Source organism: Schistocerca nitens, chromosome 3 (assembly GCF_023898315.1).
Source record: "Schistocerca nitens isolate TAMUIC-IGC-003100 chromosome 3, iqSchNite1.1, whole genome shotgun sequence".
Lineage (NCBI taxonomy): Eukaryota > Metazoa > Arthropoda > Insecta > Orthoptera > Acrididae > Schistocerca > Schistocerca nitens.
The window spans coordinates 935,441,908-935,460,160 of record NC_064616.1 but is presented as its reverse complement, the minus strand read 5'-3'; the positions used below and the strand labels follow the sequence as shown (position 1 = coordinate 935,460,160).

Here is an 18,253-nt window from a genome sequence, read left to right as displayed (position 1 = left end):
CGTATAAGGACATACTCGAGACTAATAATTTCAGAAATGCTTACTAACACTTAAATTTATGTTGGATATTAATATTATTCTTATTTTCAGAGAAGCTTTCCTCACTATTGCCTATCTACATTTTATATCCTCTTTACTTCTGTTTCGTCAGTTATTTTTGCTGCCCAATAGTAAAACTCGTCTGCTGCCTTTAGTGTCTCATTTCCTAACCTAATTGCATCAGTACCACTTGATTAAATTCGACTACACTACATGACTTTCGAATGGTTTCCAAGTCCTTTGCCATTTGCGTCAGAACTACAGTTTCATCAGCAAACCTCAGAGTTTTTGAAACTCTCTATAGCATTAAAACTATGTACCAGACTGGGACATCAACCAAGAACCTTTCTTCCCGTGGGTAAGACTCTTAGGGACTGAGCATGCCCAGGCACAACTTCCGCCAGTACCTCTCTCCTACATTACAAACTGTCGGATCTGTCGATCTAGCGATAAATCGTGTACCTGGAAATTCAGTGAACGCAGTTGGACCATGAAAATTTTTAGTTTGCCCTTGGCCTTCAGCTCGCAACAATTTGAGGAGTCGTCAGGAACGAGACGTGGGTTAGATGTAATGTTGTTCCCCTTCCCCCTAATGGATAACTTGTGTAGATCAGAGATAAACAAGCAGCTGAGTGGCGTCCAATTGAAAGCCTTGCATCCGACCATTGAAGTACACTTTTCAAACTTTACATAGCAGCGATACCACTCTGCTGTGCGCCGCGCGGGATTAGCCGAGCGGTCTTAGGCGCTGCAGTCATGGACTGTGCGGCTGGTCCCGGCGGAGGTTCGAGTCCACCCTCGGGCATGGGTGTTTGTGTTTGTCCTTAGGATAATTTAGGTTAAGTAGTGTGTAGGCTAAGGGACTGATGACCTTAGTAGTTAAGCCCCATAAGATTTCACACACATTTGAACTCTGCCTGAGCTCGACTGTCACACCGATGACCAGTGGAAGAGGAGACTAGGTCCAGTCACGTGACACGCCGAACTGTTGCATACTCAGTGCTGAGAGGAGAGCTACTACCCAGTACACTTTTTTTCCGTTGTTGTTGTTGTTGTTGTTGTTGTTGTGGTCTTCAGTCCTGAGACTGGTTTGATGCAGCTCTCCATGCTACTCTATCCTGTGCAAGCTTCTTCATCTCCCAGTACCTACTGCAACCTACATCCTTCTGAATCTGCTTAGTGTATTCATCTCTTGGTCTCCCTCTACGATTTTTACCCTCCACGCTGCCCTCCAATACTAAACTGGTGATCCCTTGATGCCTCAGAACATGTCCTACCAACCGATCCCTTCTTCTGGTCAAGTTGTGCCACAAACTTCTCTTCTCCCCAATCCTATTCAATACTTCCTCATTAGTTACGTGATCTACCCATCTAATCTTCAGCATTCTTCTGTAGCACCACATTTCGAAAGCTTCTGTTATCTTCTTGTCCAAACTATTTATCGTCCATGTTTCACTTCCATACGTGGCTACACTCCGTACAAATACTTTCAGAAACGACTTCCTGACACTTAAACCTATACTCGATGTTAACAAATTTCTCTTCTTCAGAAACGCTTTCCTTGCCATTGCCAGTCTACATTTTATATCCTCTCTACTTCGACCATCATCAGTTATTTTGCTCCCCAAATAGCTAAACTCCTTTACTATTTTAAGTGTCTCATTTCCTAATGTAATTCCCTCGGCATCACCCGTCTTAATTCGACTACATTCCATCATCCTTGTTTTGCTTTTGTTGATGTTCATCTTATATCCTCCTTTCAAGACACTATCCATTCCGTTCAACTGCTCTTCCAAGTCCTTTGCTGTCTCAGACAGAATTACAATGTCATCGTCGAACCTCAAAGTTTTTATTTCTTCTCCATGGATTTTAATACCTACTCCGAATTTTTCTTTTGTTTCCTTCACTGCTTGTTCAATATATAAATTGAATAAAATCTGGGAAAGGCTACAACCCTGTCTCACTCCCTTCCCAACCACTGCTTCCCTTTCATACCCCTCGACTCTTATAACTGCCATCTGGTTTCTGTACAAATTGTAAATAGCCTTTCGCTCCCTGTATTTTACCTCTGCCACCTTCAGAATTTGAAAGAGAGTTGTTGTTGTTGTGGTCTTCAGTCCTGAGACTGGTTTGATGCAGCTCTCCATGCTACTCTATCCTGTGCAAGCTTCTTCATCTCCCAGTACCTACTGCAACCTACATCCTTCTGAATTTGCTTAGTGTATGCATCTCTTGGTCTCCCCCTACGATTTTTACCCTCCACGCTGCCCTCCAATACTAAATTGGTGATCCCTTGATGCCTCAGAACATGTCCTACCAACCGATCCCTTCTTCTGGTCAAGTTGTGCCACAAACTCCTCTTCTCCCCAATCCTGTTCAGTACCTCCTCATTAGTTATGTGATCTACCCATCTAATCTTCAGCATTCTTCTGTAGCACCACATTTCGAAAGCTTCTATTCTCTTCTTGTCCAAACTATTTATCGTCCATGTTTCACTTCCATACATGGCTACACTCCATACAAATACTTTCAGAAAAGACTTCCTGACACTTAAATCTATACTCGATGTTAACAAATTTCTCTTCTTCAGAAACGCTTTCCTTGCCATTGCCAGTCTACATTTTATATCCTCTCTACTTCGACCATCATCAGTTATTTTGCTCCCCAAATAGCAAAACTCCTTTACTACTTTAAGTGTCTCATTTCCTAATCTAATACCCTCAACATCACCCGACTTAATTCGACTACATTCCATTATCCTCGTTTTGCTTTTGTTGATGTTCATCTTATATCCTCCCTTCAAGACACCATCCATTCCATTCAACTGCTCTTCCAAGTCCTTTGCTGTCTCTGACAGAATTACAATGTCATCGGCGAACCTCAAAGTTTTTATTTCTTCTCCATGGATTTTAATACCTACTCCGAATTTTTCTTTTGTTTCCTTTACTGCTTGCTCAATATACAGATTGAATAACATCGGGGAGAGGCTACAACCCTGTCTTACTCCCTTCCCAACCACTGCTTCCCTTTCCTGTCCCTCGACTCTTATAACTGCCATCTGGTTTCTGTACAAATTGTAAATAGCCATTCGCTCCCTGTATTTTACCCCTGCCACCTTTAGAATTTGAAAGAGAGTATTCCAGTCAACATTGTCAAAAGCTTTCTCTAAGTCTACAAATGCTAGAAACGTAGGTTTGCCTTTCCTTAATCTTTCTTCTAAGATAAGTCGTAAGGTCAGTATTGCCTCACGTGTCCCAGTATTTCTACGGAATCCAAACTGATCTTCCCCGAGGTCGGCTTCTACCAGTTTTTCCATTCGTCTGTAAAGAATTCGTGTTAGTATTTTGCAGCTGTGGCTTATTAAACTGATTGTTCGGTAATTCTCACATCTGTCAACACCTGCTTTCTTTGGGATTGGAATTATTATATTCTTCTTGAAGTCTGAGGGTATTTCGCCTGTTTCATACATCTTGCTCACCAGATGGTAGAGTTTTGTCAGGACTGGCTCTCCCAAGGCCATCAGTAGTTCCAATGGAATGTTGTCTACTCCGGGGGCCTTGTTTCGACTCAGGTCTTTCAGTGCTCTGTCAAACTCTTCACGCAGTATCGTATCTCCCATTTCATCTTCATCTACATCCTCTTCCATTTCCATAATATTGTCCTCAAGTACATCGCCCTTGTATAGACCCTCTACATACTCCTTCCACCTTTCTGCTTTCCCTTCTTTGCTTAGAACTGGGTTTCCATCTGAGCTCTTGATGTTCATACAAGTGGTTCTCTTATCTCCAAAGGTCTCTTTAATTTTCCTGTAGGCAGTATCTATCTTACCCCTAGTAAGATAAGCCTCTACATCCTTACATTTGTCCTCCAGCCATCCCTGCTTAGAGTATTCCAGTCAAAATTGTCAAAACCTTTCTCTAAGTCTACAAATGCTAGAAACGTAGGTTTGCCTTTCCTTAATCTAGCTTCTAAGATAAGTCGTAGGGTCAGTATTGCCTCACGTGTTCCGATATTTCTACGGAATCCAAACTGATCTTCCCCGACGTCGGCTTCAGCTAGTTTTTCTATTCGTCTGTAAAGAATTCGCGTTAGTATTTTGCAGCCGTGACTTATTAAACTGATAGTTCGGTAATTTTCATATCTGTCTGCACCTACTTTCTTTGGGATTGTAATTATTATATCCTTCTTGTCGTCTGACGGTATTTCGCGTGTCTCATACATCTTGCTCACCAGATGGTAGAGTTTTGTCAGGACTGGCTCTCCCAAGGCTGTCAGTAGTTCTAATGGAATGTTGTCTACTCCCGGAGCTTTGTTTCGACTCAGGTCTTTCAGTGCTCTGTCAAAGTCTTCACGCAGTATCTTATCTCCCATTTCATCTTCATCTATATCCTCTTCCATTTCCACAATATTGTCCTCAAGTATAGACCCTCTATACACTCCTTCCACCTTTCTGCTTTCCCTTCTTTGCTTAGAAGTGGGTTCCCATCTGAGCTCTTCATATTCATAAAAATGGTTCTCTTTTCTCCAAAGGTCTCTTTAATTTTCCTGTAGGCAGTATCTATCTTACCCCTTGTGAGATAAGCCTCTACATCCTTACATTTGTCCTCTAGCCATCCCTGCTTAGCCATTTTGCACTTCCTATTGATCTCATTTTTGAGACGTTTGTATTCCCTTTTTGCCTGTTTCATTTACTGCATTTTTATATTTTCTCCTTTCATCAATTAAATTCAATATTTCTTCTGTTACCCAAGGATTTCTACTAGCCCTCGTCTTTTTACCTACTTGATCCTCTGCTGCCTTCACTACTTCATCCCTCAAAGCTACCCATTCTTCTTCTACTGTATTTCTTTCCCCCATTCTTTTCAATTGTTCCCTTATGCTCTCCCTGAAACTCTGTACAACCTCTGGTTTAGTCAGTTTATCCAGGTCTCATCTCCTTAAATTCCCACCTTTTTGTAGTTTCTTCAGTTTTAATCTGCAGTTCATAACCAATAGATTGTGGTCAGAGTCCACATCTGCCCCTGGAAATGTCTTACAATTTAAAACCTGGTTTCTAAATCTCTGTCTTACCATTATATAATTTTTTTCAGTAGCTGCTTATATTTTATGACCCACCGTCTAATTTTTTATGGTGTGTCGTATGTTGCCACTTAGCCGCTGTGACTGGGTCCGGGGTCCGGTGTGACTGAAAGTAACACCACACCTGCTCCCGTCCCCACTCACACCGTTGCCCGTGTCCCGCCACGTGGAGGCGGGCTCTATTTGTTTACATCCATTTGATATCTTTTTTGTGCAGCATTAGAAAAACTTATTGAAAGGGTACAGTACCGCCCGACATTGAAAATAGGTACAACATTCTTCGTTATTCTTGTCATAACAACATATTTTTTGTAATAATAACTCAATTTCACTTAATACACCGAAGCCAGATACCAGTGTAGGAAAGAAGGATAATTTATTTATTTAATTAATCACATGTGCACTTCCACAAAATAAATTCCTACATCCAGTTTGGTGAGATCTGTGAAATGAATGAATGTATGGTCGTCTGCTAACCGCAGATAGTGAATGTGAATATATGATCATCTTTGAGACGGTCCTTTGGTCACCTTTTCTTAGAACCAAAGAGATGAAATTTACCGGAGCTTTGAGCGTCTGAAATGTGGCTGACCAATACAGTAGCAATGTGCTCCCCCACTTCAGCAGAGGTGCGAGATGACCTGAAGAACGGCCATGTTTTCAGCATTCTGGCGCTGGATCTTGTGTTGGTAAGACCTGTCTTAGGTGTGCTCCGTAAAGACAAAAGAGTGGATAGATTGGTATGTATTTGGAATACTTAAGAGTAGTTTGGAATAATAATTTCTCTATTTAAGGAACTTTCGTGGGGCGAATTAAATGTCAGGCAGGTAATATTAAGGGGATCATAGTAATCTTCGGAAGTGACCAATGGTCACAATGAAACCACATGTAGCAATAAGTTGAAATACTTCCGAGTGCTAAAGTTAAGCTGAATTACTGGCGTGTGTACTATAAGTTGGAAATATTTAAGAAATGGCGTGTGCAGGACTTGAAATTAGAGACAAGTACTTCCACGTGGTGAGTACTGTGTGAGTCTCAATCTGTGTATTGGACAAAGGATAAGGAGAAGTACTCGTCCATGGTATCAGTTCAGGACTCGCGTGTGTGATGAATATGTTCTTAACATTACTTTGCGTGTTATGTTTCCGTGTGACGCTTGATTCAAACTATAATACTCTGAGAGTGAAGCAAGGTGAGTCAGCCGTCTATCCAGCAACGCCACTTGGCTTGCATTGCACAGGAAGACGTGCATATATCTCCAGAGTTCATAGTAGGAAAGAAAAGCTACGAAGTGGGGCAGTGTCGTGTGAAACTGGGATGAACATTAATTGAAGTGGGAAAGCTGAAAGTGATGTGATTATAACGTTGTGACTATTCCTTGTGTTGTATTCCATGTTGCCAGTGTGGTGTATTTCATGTAATTTAAGTATGTGTGGTTTGCATGGGAGAGTAGCAAGATAGGTTCAGAGGCAGTGGGTTATGCATGTTCCTTTTTGTACCGCTCGGTCTGGAGGAAAGTTTCGTGATGATGGTTGTGAGAGTCAAAGTGTGAGATATAGCAAAAGATCCACCATCCTATCCAGAAAGTGCATTGTAGTGTTAGATAATTACGAGACCATAAGATAGAGAATCACCAATGTAAAGCCATGCCCACTGGGTGGAGTTTCTCATGTGCAATTGTTGTAGAAAATGTACTGGTGTGTTTAGGTTATAGAATTTATCGGAATAAAAAAGATAGTGAAAAGAAAAAGATTGGTGGCCTTTTCCTTCGAATAGTATGTTGTCATGATATCCAGAATTTATAATGTGTGCGCCATTCATATTCAGTGCGATGTCCACGTGTTGATCAAAGCCGTTAAATAAGAAAGAAAATGTGGTATTGCCAGTACGTAGTGAACAGTCAGAGTTGTGTAAATTACTAATAGTCAGATGTGCGTTTCCGTTTCCGTTGCGTAATATTAAAACAGGAGAATAACTTGTAACTTAATTGTGAGTACTAGAGTTCATGTTACTCGATAAATGAGTCCACTCGCTTGGCAGACCACTCATCTTGCAGGCCTGACTGCTTGATGCCACAGTATGAGCAAGGCATGTGGGTGCCTCTCATTATAACTAATACAAAATCAAGAGAGATTTTAATAAACAATACGGAATTAAATATTTAGAAAGAAGGAAGGGAGAGAATTGAGTAGAGAAGAGATAGGTATAATGTTGACCGTCACCTGGTTGTGGGCGGCGGCCCGGGTCTTGGAATGACCCTCAAGACGCTGGCCATCGCTCACCATGCCTTTAACATCTACCATCCTAAAAAGTAACTTAACTAGAAGAGATTAGGGTACGTTAAAGCTAGAAACTAAGACTAAGACCTTTATGTCCAGCGTGTCCCCAGTACAGCAACCTCTTGGTGGTCAGTGCACTCGCTCCTTTACTTCACGCTCGCTGGGCTGTTGCAGGAATGTGCTGCCAGGGAGCGCGCCTGCCGGAGCTGCGGGGCGTGGTGACGGTGCTGGGCGCCGGAGACACTGCCTTCGACTGCGCCACCTCCGCCCTGCGCTGCGGCGCCCGCAAGGTCTTCGTCGTCTTTAGAAAGGGCTTCCGCAACATCCGAGCCGTGCCAGAAGAGGTAAGTCCGAACACAATTCCCTACCTTCTACTTAAAAGGGACACCTATTGGGAAACGTCGATTATTGATTGGTGGAATAAAGAATTTTAGATCTTTAGGACTCAGTACACGCTACGGAACCAACACTCTCCAGACACCCGCTGAAAACGCAGTGTATGCACCTGAGAGTCTGTAACAGCAGGAACAACACGTCAACTCATCGGAATATTTTCCCTCTGTATGAATATGATTGCAGAAGCTGAAACCTCGGTCATTCTGTCAGAAAAATTTCGTAGAAGGTGCTCCGAATAAACTACCGCCGCAAATAAATGAAAACCTTACGTGAAAATTATGTTTTTTTTCCACAGCATGAAAACATTCTTTGTGCCTTTCTAACTAAGCACACCAGACAAAAAATTAGTCACCACCAGGAGACATGACGCTATCACCGTGTAACACTGCCTCTAGACTTAATAATGACCTCAATTCGGCGAGAAAGAGATCCATGAGACTTATTTCAGGTATGCTACATCCAACGGAACTCGCTCTTTGGTGATTAGATCCTATAGATCTCCAAATTGTGGTGATGTTCATTGCAACGTTTCACAAGATGTTCCAAGTAGTCACAGACTAAGATGGCGTGATTTAGAGGTTGCGATAGAGTGCCTGAGTGTTCGTCAACCCAGGAACATACAGGATGTAGATGCGTTCCATAAGTAATGCGACCAAATTCATAAAAAATCATTTATTGAATATATTTGTTCAAAATAGCACCCTCTTGCGTCGAGGCGGTGTTTCCATGTTTGGTAGCCATCCTGGAATGCCTTTTCCGGAATGTCCTTTAGAGCTGATGTAACATGCGCTTGGATGCTTTCAATTGTGTCCCAATGTTTTCCTTTCATGACTCCTTTTGACAGAGGAAACAAAAAGAAGTCAGCGGGAGCCAGGTCAGAACTGTAAGGACGCTGGGGAACTAATGGGGTCTTGGTCTTGGCCAGGAAGTCGTTGACAATGAAGGCGATGTGACCCTGCGCGTTGTCGTGGTGAACTTTCTACGTGTCCTTAATGTCGCTTCGGCAGCGCGAGACCCTCGTTTTCAGTCTTTTGAGCACTTCCAAGTAGAAAGCTGAGCTCACTGTAGTCCCGGTAGGTACGAATTCGTGGTGGACAATGTCTCTGACGTCAAAGAAGACAATGAGCATGGTTTTGATCATGGACTTGCTCATGCGTGCGTTCTTGGGACGGGGCGAAGATGGGGTGTGCCACTCTGAACTCTGCCTTTTTGTCTCAGAGTCGTACTCAAAAATCCACGAGTCATCACCAGTGATAACTGAGTTTAAAAAAATGATCATTTTCACACATTTCCAACATTTCTCGGCACCGAAGCACTCGCATGTGCTTGTGTTCGTCGTTCAACACTTTTGGGACGAGTTTGGCACACACCTTTCTCATGTTCAAATCTTCGGTCACAATGCCGAAAACGGTTGTTTTTGACATGCTTAGAGTTTGTGCTATCAATTGAAGGCTCAGCCGTCTGTCACAGTTCAAACAATCGCGCATGCGCGTCACATTTTCGTCGACTCGTGCGGCTGATGGCCGTCCACTGCGAGGTCCGTCGGTGATCTCCTCTCGGCCCTCCATGAACGACTTGTGTCATCGGAAATCTTGTGATTTGGACAAGCAATCATTCCCAAAGGCATGCTGAAGTAATGGAAACGTTTCGGTGGCGGACTTCCCAAGTTTAATGCAAAATTTGATAGCGTACCGTTGCTCTACAGAATGATCCATTGTGCCGTGTTACATAAACTCAAAACGGGGTTGACGGAAACGCACGACCTGACTCTCCTGCAGCTCGCAGCCGAATGAGCGTTTTGAAGCTAACACCCCCCTCCACTTAGCCCAGCCGGTTACAACACTCTGTGGTGTACCGTTGCGTGAGAAAAAAATTGGTCGCATTACTTATGGAACGCACTGTGTATGTGTGTTGTTGTCATGTTAAAAGACTGGAGTGTCCACTGCTTACTCATAATGAAGATGGAAAAAAAGGGCAACACTTGGTCACCGAGAATGTTGAAATAAGCATCCTCGTTCACGGTCATGGTAACCCGGATAAATGGGCCCAAGTCACGGAACGAAAAACACCTCCAAAACACCATAGAGCCACCATTAGCCTGACCTACAAACTGAGACATCTCACTGCATCATCCCTGCACTCGACGCCTTGCATCATTTGAAAAAAGGCTAATTAGGACCATATTACACACCTCCAGCAAATTGCTATCCACTTTCTGCGTTGATTGTTCCATTGAAGAATTGCAGGTTTATGTGCTGCTACGATCAGTGGTCATTTGTTAGGTATGTGACACCAGCTGTCCACTGCGTGCTGTTCCCTCTGCAGTGTTCGCTTGGGAATTAATTAGCTGGCCCTGTATTCACCGAGAGCGGCAATTCCTGTCGGTTTTGAAACCGATTGTCATTGATAAGCTTGGCACTCTTCTTAGTTCCTGTCGGATAGAATATTTTTATGATCACTGTCCGCCGGGCGCGGTGGTCTCGCGGTTCTAGGCGCTCAGTCCGGAACAGCGAGACTGCTACGGTCGCAGGTTCGAATCCTGCCTCGGGCATGGATGTGTGTGATGTCCTTAGGTTAGTTAGGTTTAAGTAGTTCTAAGTTCTAGGGGACTGATGACCACAGATGTTAAGTCCCATAGTGCTCAGAGCCATTTTTTTTATCACTGTCCTCACACTGTGTACATGGCTGTGAGTGGTACACCACTATTTGTGGATATATTGGACAGTCTGCGATGATACACCAATAATTCGGGCAGCTTCAACCACGGCGTGATCATGGGCACGTTCATATATGGTAGTTCCTTTCTGCCTTTATCTTACGTCTCTACGTCGACCCATCTTGCACTGACTCCTTACAGTCGACTGGCACATATGCACCACTTCACTACCATGACTTGTCATCAGCGATGAAGCGTCACATTCTGGCCTGGTACCACTTTTGAATTACCTGCAGCGTTCCAAAGCCATCCATCTGCTCTTTTAAGGGGGCAACTAATTTTGTCCGTTGAGCTGGCAGTCATGAGCTGCTGAATTGGAGAACAAATACCTAGTAGCGTGAAGGGATTGTCTCTCACTTTCACCAGATGGTGGTGGTGACTATTCTTGTTTTGGATTCCAAGAGACACCGAAATTTTGGTCAGCCGTGCTGATCTATAACCGCACAAATGCCGGGCCAAAGGTGCTGAGTGGTTCTAAATCCGCACATGCCCTCCCAGATGTGTTGAGTAGGAATGAGCTCAATTGATCTGGAGTGCGACACAAGCAACCTCAATAAGCGGAAAGCGCATCAAAGCATTCTTCCTATGGTAAAAGTATCAGGGACCTCATTTCAACTCACGTAAACATTCTCCACGCGAGAAGAAGTCCGTCACTTTCCTTAACAATGCACTGTTGGGCAATAGATATATCGCCTCTTGTGGTCTTCAATGAACTTCCATTCGTCTGCGTGTATCGCGGATCATCAGTCTAGACGATGGTTTCCCCAGGTCCGAGAGCCCAGTGGCGGTATTCTAAGTCATGCTAGTCTCTACGGTCTGCAACGTGTTGTAAGCGGAGGTGTCTCATACCTAGTAGATGGTTCGGGATGAAAATGCTACGCACCACTTTATGTTGGCCAACAACGACATGAGTAGTGATTGTTTCCACTGAAGTCCGTGTATTCGCTGTTATAACCCGAGATATTCGAAGACGATACACATCATGTACAAAGCCTGGCGACATCTCAGTCACGAACCGTGCCGAACCACAATGGTGTGCAAAACTTAAGGGCGAAAGTAAATTTCGAATCATGTGTCAATGCCAAGCAACATAGCTCAATGAAACTTGAATCGTACGTAGAACTAGCTGCTACCGTATAGTATAGTAAAGAAGGTAAATGAAAGAAATATGCAGAGGGACGAACAGAAATGACACTTTTACTCAAAGACAATAATTACATACACGATTTATGGTCGCCCCCTGCACATTTCAGAAAGCGGAACTTGGTTCTCCATCACGGACGGTATCGCATGCTCAGCAACGTGCTCCCATCCTGGCCACAAGGCTGATAAGTTCTTATGGTAGGACGTTCCATTACTCCACCAGCGCGATTGACAACTGTTGGATGGTCGTTGGTGAATGTGGGCATGCTGGAATAGGTCTCTCCAACGCATCCCACACGTGACTGATGGACTTTAAGTCGTTGGCACGAATATCCTCTCGTTCCAGGAATTCCTCCATCTGCTCTGCTCGATGCGGCAGCGCACGGTCGTCCATAAACCTGAAGTCAGGCCGAAATGCTGCCCTGAAAAGACGGCCATGGGGAAAGAGTACAGTTTCACAGTAAAATTGACCGTTGAGTGTATCGTGTTCAAAGATCTGGAGGTCAGTAGGTCCATGCAAAATTATTTCACACCGTAACAAATGGACTACTAAAACGATCACGCTCGATAATGTTTCTGAGGGCATAACGTGTTCCCACCTCTGGTCATATAAGGATACGCCCAGTACTGCCGAACATGATCATTTGTCCGTTGAGCTGACAGTCGTGAGCAGCTGAATTAGAGAACAGATGTCGCGTGGAGAAACTGTAGGAACTGCTCCCTCTTTCACCAAAATTAGGGTAGCAGCAATTCTTGTTCTGGGCTCCAAGGGGCACCGAAATCGTTGAACAGTCATCCTGATCCAGAACTGGTCAAATTCCGCCAAAAATGTGCACAGTCTTTCATAGCCCTCTCTGACAATGAGATGTAGTGTAGTGTCAATGGCGCACCAGATCAGTTTATCCAAAAACCCGGGAACAATTATTTATAATGTTTCCGGAAGAATGAAAACAACTGTAAATAGTGACTATCTTTCTGGTTGGGGAGAATCATTCGTAGCGTTCCACGAGATTGAATATTAGAGCCACTGCAGTTTCTCATATATGCACATGACCTTCCATTTATACAAATTAAGCAGAATCATTTGTTTCTGTGGATAACAGAAGCATTACATTCAATCTCAATAGCTTGCAGCAGTATAGGAAATTGTATATAATGTGTTAAATGAATGACAAATTTGTTGTATGCAAATGGTCTCTCTATTAATCATAAACAAATCAATACATACTCAATTCAGCACACCAAAGGGTGCAACAGCAATGATAAATTTAGAATATGGGGGAGATTTAGTATGTAAATAAAATCTTCAAAATATTCAGTGGAAACTATTGTTGAGAATTTAAATCAATGGAAATACTGGAGATCTTCTTAAACAACTTGACTCAATTTTTGATGCAATTCGTGTCATTGCAAGCCTTGGAGCGAAATAAATCAGTAAGTTAGGCTCAAATGGCTCTGAGCACTATGCGACTTAATTCTGAGGTCAACAGTCGCCTAGAACTTAGATCTAATTAAACCTAACTAACCTAAGGACACCACAAACATCCATGCCCGAGGCAGGATTCGAACCTGCGACCGCAGCGGTCGCTCGGTTCCAGACTGTAGCGCCTAGAACCGCACGGCCACTCCGGCCGGCCAGTAAGTTAGTTAAAGTTCTTAGATTATTTTCAATCACCTGAAATTATGTGCTATGATATCTCATAATTAAGAAGAAAACTGTTATTACCCAAAAGTGTACCATAATAATAATAATACGTGGTGATCACCCACAATCATTTTGTAGACAAGTCTCCAAATCAAATGGCTCTAAGCACTACGGGACTTAACATCTGAGGTCATCAGTCCCCTAGACTTAGCACTACTTAAATCTAACTAACCTAAGGACATCACACAAATCCATGCCCGAGGCAGGATTCGAAACCTGCGAACGTAGCAGCAGCGCGGTTCTGGATTGAAGCGCCTAGAACCGCTCGGCCACAGTGGCCGGCTACAAGTCTCCAGGGAGATAAAAATTTGCCAGCAGCAATGTGGTGCATACATTCTCTGATGAAATTTGTAATAAATAATCCATTGGACCTCAGAAGAAGTAACGGCATCCATAATGGCGATAGCAGAAGAAAAATGACTTTTATTAAAAGCGATTTTCGCTCAATAGGGGCGAATAAAACTTACCACTTATTCAGTGATAGTATAGTCCCTACAGAAAGCAAAGCTAAATCTGAAAGTGAGCTGAAAAAGTTTTTCTGAGTAACATCTTCTGTCACACAAAATTATTTTTATTTAGAAACTTTAAGTTCATTTGGTGTTAAAGTATTAAACATTTACTTATCTTATTAAATGAAGTGTTATCTTCTTTTACATAACCTTATATGTAATTAGTCAGCTTGCAGTCATATTTAAATTCAAGTTAAATTAATAACCTGTAAATAGACTCGTTCCATGTTGTTACGACCTATCTCCCATGTGAGTAAACTAACTTAATGTGTGTGTGAAGACATTTGGCCTTATTGTGTACCTGAAAAGGAGGTGGCCTGCAGTGGCATAAATGCAAGTAAAGTCGTCCACCTTCATTGCCTGGGAAGCCAGAATGTTCAACTGCGAAACTCTACAAATTTGGTTACTCTACTCGATGGCGTCTCCCTTCCATGAGATGTGAGTGACGAGTCCTGTGTATAGTAGCTCAGAGTTCATGACTGCGAGTTCATCTTGATTACAGTGCAGCCGTTTGAAATGCAAAGCGTATGGGGCAGTACAAGTGAATCTCTTCCTGTAGTAAGTAACAAGTCCAGTGGGTCATTGTCAAACAATGCACATAAGCAGAAGCACATATAAACTCGCTCATAGAGAAAGCGAGTAGATGCTTTTGATTTATTTGGAGATTTATGGATTACAACTGCAAAGAAGGACGCATGAAGAACACTCGTGCGACGTAGTCTTGAGTGTTACTGGGTTGTATGGAGTCCTAATGAAACCAGCGTTAAAACGAGTTGGAGAGAATATGAAATAATTTAGTGGCAGGCTTCGATTCTTTGCTACGATCCTGAAAAACTGCAGTTAGTATTCAAGGAAGATTGCCTGTGAAAAGCGACTCAGTTCCCGTAAGCGAGGTTCGCATCGTTTTGTACTAACAGAAGACCTGCCAACTTTATTTACAAAGGGTAGTCAAATGAAAACGAGACAGATGAAAAAAGTAAGTAAACTATTTATTATTTCAACAGCAATCCCTACACTGTTTATACATTTATCCCACTATGAGACAAGATGGTCAACGCCGTAATGGAAAAATGTTTGCAGTTGCCTGAAGAATAATGATTGTACCCAGGTATACACCTCTTTGTCCGAGGCAAATCGACGGCCAACACTGTCTCTCTCCAGGACTTCAAAAATATGAAAATCGCAAGGGGAGAGATAAGAGCTGTATGGAGGATGTGTAAGACTGTAGCCTCGGTAAGACCCGTCCAAACGGTGCCATGGTTGTGTCGAGTACGCTGCAGAAGTTTCACAGGGTCGCCCTTACACCTTAGGCGCAAACCTGATTACAATTATAGTTCCGTAGGCAAGCATGAGCATTTTACCATGGTCAAACCATCTTGTCTCACAGTGGAATAAATGTATTAACAATTATGGCGAATACTTTTGAAATGCCGGTCGCTGTGGCCGAGCGGTTCTAGGCGCTTCAGTCCGGAACCGCGCTGCTGCTACGGTCGCAGGTTCGAATCCTGGCTTGGACATGGATGTGTGTGATGTCTAGGGGACTGATTTTAAGTCCCATAGTGCTTAGAGCCATTTGAACCATTTTTTAACTTTTGAAATAATAACAGTTTACTTAATTTTTCCATCTGTCTCGTTTTCATTTGAAGGTCCCTTGTAAACTCGATGACACTAATGGACACGTGCGTTTGACTTTCAGAAGTCTGGTTAGAGAAGCACTATTTAGGGAGACGCTCGAAGTGGGATAGCCATCATCTTACGAAAACCTCACGACATTTCAAGAACCGTACTTCAGTGAGCATCCTATAAACACCCATCGTTTTCCTACATGTTACTCCCTTAGGGACAGTGAAGAGGACGTAACATCAATGACGATTTTTGGTGATTTTGATTTTCATGTTTCATTCCGTATTGGAATGGGAAGTCATGTTGCTAGAATGTAAATTAGCTTCTTCAGAGCCCTACAGGGATTTGTAAATGTGGGAAAAGGTTGTACTAAATATGATGTAAAGTGTTTACTGAAGCTACAGTGGCTTTTCATTCTTCTGCAGGTGGACCTGGCCAGAGAAGAGAAGTGTGAGTTCATCCCTTTTCATTCGCCGAAAAGGGTGATAGTCAAAGGTGGCAACATCGTCGGTATAGAATTCTGCAGAACTGAGCAGGGAGAAGACGGCACGTGGATAGAGGATGAAGACCAAATCATAAAACTCAAGACCAATTTTATAATTTCGGCCTTTGGCTCAGGTCTCTATGACGAAGACGGTAAGTTGTTACATTAATTTTCTTTTTTTCTGCTATGTCTCTTGAAATCAAAGTCATCACGAAATTTCCTGAGTTTTTAGATTCAAACTACTCTTTCTTAAATAAGTTCACTACATTATTTTTAATAGACTGGTGACGAAAGTACAACTGCATATCAATAAGTAAATTTTACTGTTTTTTTTTCATGACTAGATTATGGTAACTGAAATACGACATTGGTGTTTTCCTGATGCTTGGATCCACAGCCATCAAACATCGACTAAAAGAAGTCATTGTGTCACTGAGACTGTATATCATCTGAATCAGATTCTTTCTTCACCACTTTTGGTCAGTTATTTTGAAGTCAGTCATTAGTGGTGCATAAACAATTTTATTCAGTTAATATACACTTAAGAGCCAAAGAAACTGGTAAACCTGCCTAATATTGTGTAAGGGCCCCGCGATCACGCACGCGGAAGTGGCATGGACTCGACTGAAGTAGTTCAAATGGTTCAAATGGCTCTGAGCACTATGGGACTTAACATCTGAGGTCATCAGTCCCCTAGAACTTAGAACTACTTAAACCTAACTAACCTAAGGACATCACACACATACATGCTCGATGCAGGATTCGAACCTGCGACCGCAGCGGGCGCGTGCTTCCAGACTGAAGCGCCTAGAATCGCTCGTCCACAGCGGCCGGCTCTGAAGTAGTGGGAGGGAATTGACACCATGAATCCTGCAGGGCTGTCCATAAGCTGAACAACACGCTGCAAGGCATCCCTGATACGCTCAATAATGTCCATGTCCGGGCAGTTTGGTGGCCAGTGGGAGTGTTTAAACTCAGAATAGTGTTCCTGGAGCCACTCTGTAGCAATTCTTGACGTGTGGGGTCTCGCATTGTCCTGCTGGAATTGCGCAAGTCCGACCCGTTGAGCGACATTATTATTCTTTTAATTAATTTATATGACTGCTCATAAGCCACACATCACGCCAGTAAATGCCAAACGACGCTTCGCTTGGTGTAAGGAGCGTAAACACTGGACGACTGAACAATGGAAAAACGTTGAGTGGAGTGACGAATCACGGTACACAATGCGGCGATCTGATGGCAGGGTGTCGGTATGGCGAATGTCTGGTGAATGTCATCTGCCAGCGTGTGTAGTGCCAACAGTAAAATTCGGAGGCAGTGGTGTTATGGTGTGGTAGTGTTTTCCATGGAGGGGGCTTGCACCCCTTGTTGTTTTGCGTGGTACTATCACAGCACAGGCCTACATTGATGTTTTAAGGGCCTTCTTGCTTCCCACTGTTGAAGAGCAATTCAGGGATGGCGATTGCATCTTCGAACACGATCGAGCACCTGTCCATAACGCACGGCCTGTGGCGGAGTGGTTACACCACAATAACATCCCTGTAATGGACTGGCCTGCACAAATTCCTGACCTAAATCCTATAGAACACCTATGGGAGGTTTTGGAACGCCGACTTCGTGCCAGGCCTCACCGACCCACATCAATACCTCTCCTCAGTGCAGCACTCCGTGAACAATGGTCTGCCATTCCCCAAGAAACCTTCCAGCACCTGATTGAATGTATGCTTGCGATAGTGGAAGCTGTCATCAAGGCTAAGGGTGGGCCAATACCATATTGACTTCCAGCATTACTGATGGAGATGAACTTGTAAGTCATTTTCAGTCAGGTGTCCTGATACTTTTGATCACATAGTTCATAGTAAATTAAAGTGCTTCGCCGCTTCTCTCTCTATATATGTGAAGACTAATCTCAGAAACTATTATAGGTATTTTGATAAGATTGCCACTGATAGAGTGATTAACAAGGAAGGTATGTGAGTACAGGAGATAATTGCCGACAGCAGCTCCTGGGGGCCGGTGCTAGCTACAGCTACTGGGAGGTTGGTAAGAACTACTGTTAGCGGGACGTTGGTGCTCACTACCACTACTAGGAAGACGGCGCGACTTCTTACATGCCCTGCGATGCAGGAAGTATTAAATACTAAGCTGATAAGAACAGACTTTTTTGGTATCGACGGATCTAAGGGGAATGATGGAAACGTTTACACGAAAATGCCGTTCGCACTGTACTGGCGTTGCAGTTGGGCAGCTGTCACTGCCGTGAGATGTCACTTCAGA

General features: G+C 43.3%; 1 protein-coding gene across 1 annotated transcript in view; it reads left to right on the top strand.

Annotated features, from left to right (window-relative positions):
- Positions 1-18,253, top strand: part of LOC126249008 (dihydropyrimidine dehydrogenase [NADP(+)]) — a 288,548-nt gene that overhangs the window by 157,688 nt on the left and 112,607 nt on the right. The window contains exons 8-9 of the mRNA XM_049950599.1: positions 7,572-7,741; positions 15,915-16,125. Coding sequence (XP_049806556.1) covers positions 7,572-7,741; positions 15,915-16,125 — 381 coding nt within the window. The remainder of the gene's footprint in view (positions 1-7,571; positions 7,742-15,914; positions 16,126-18,253) is intronic.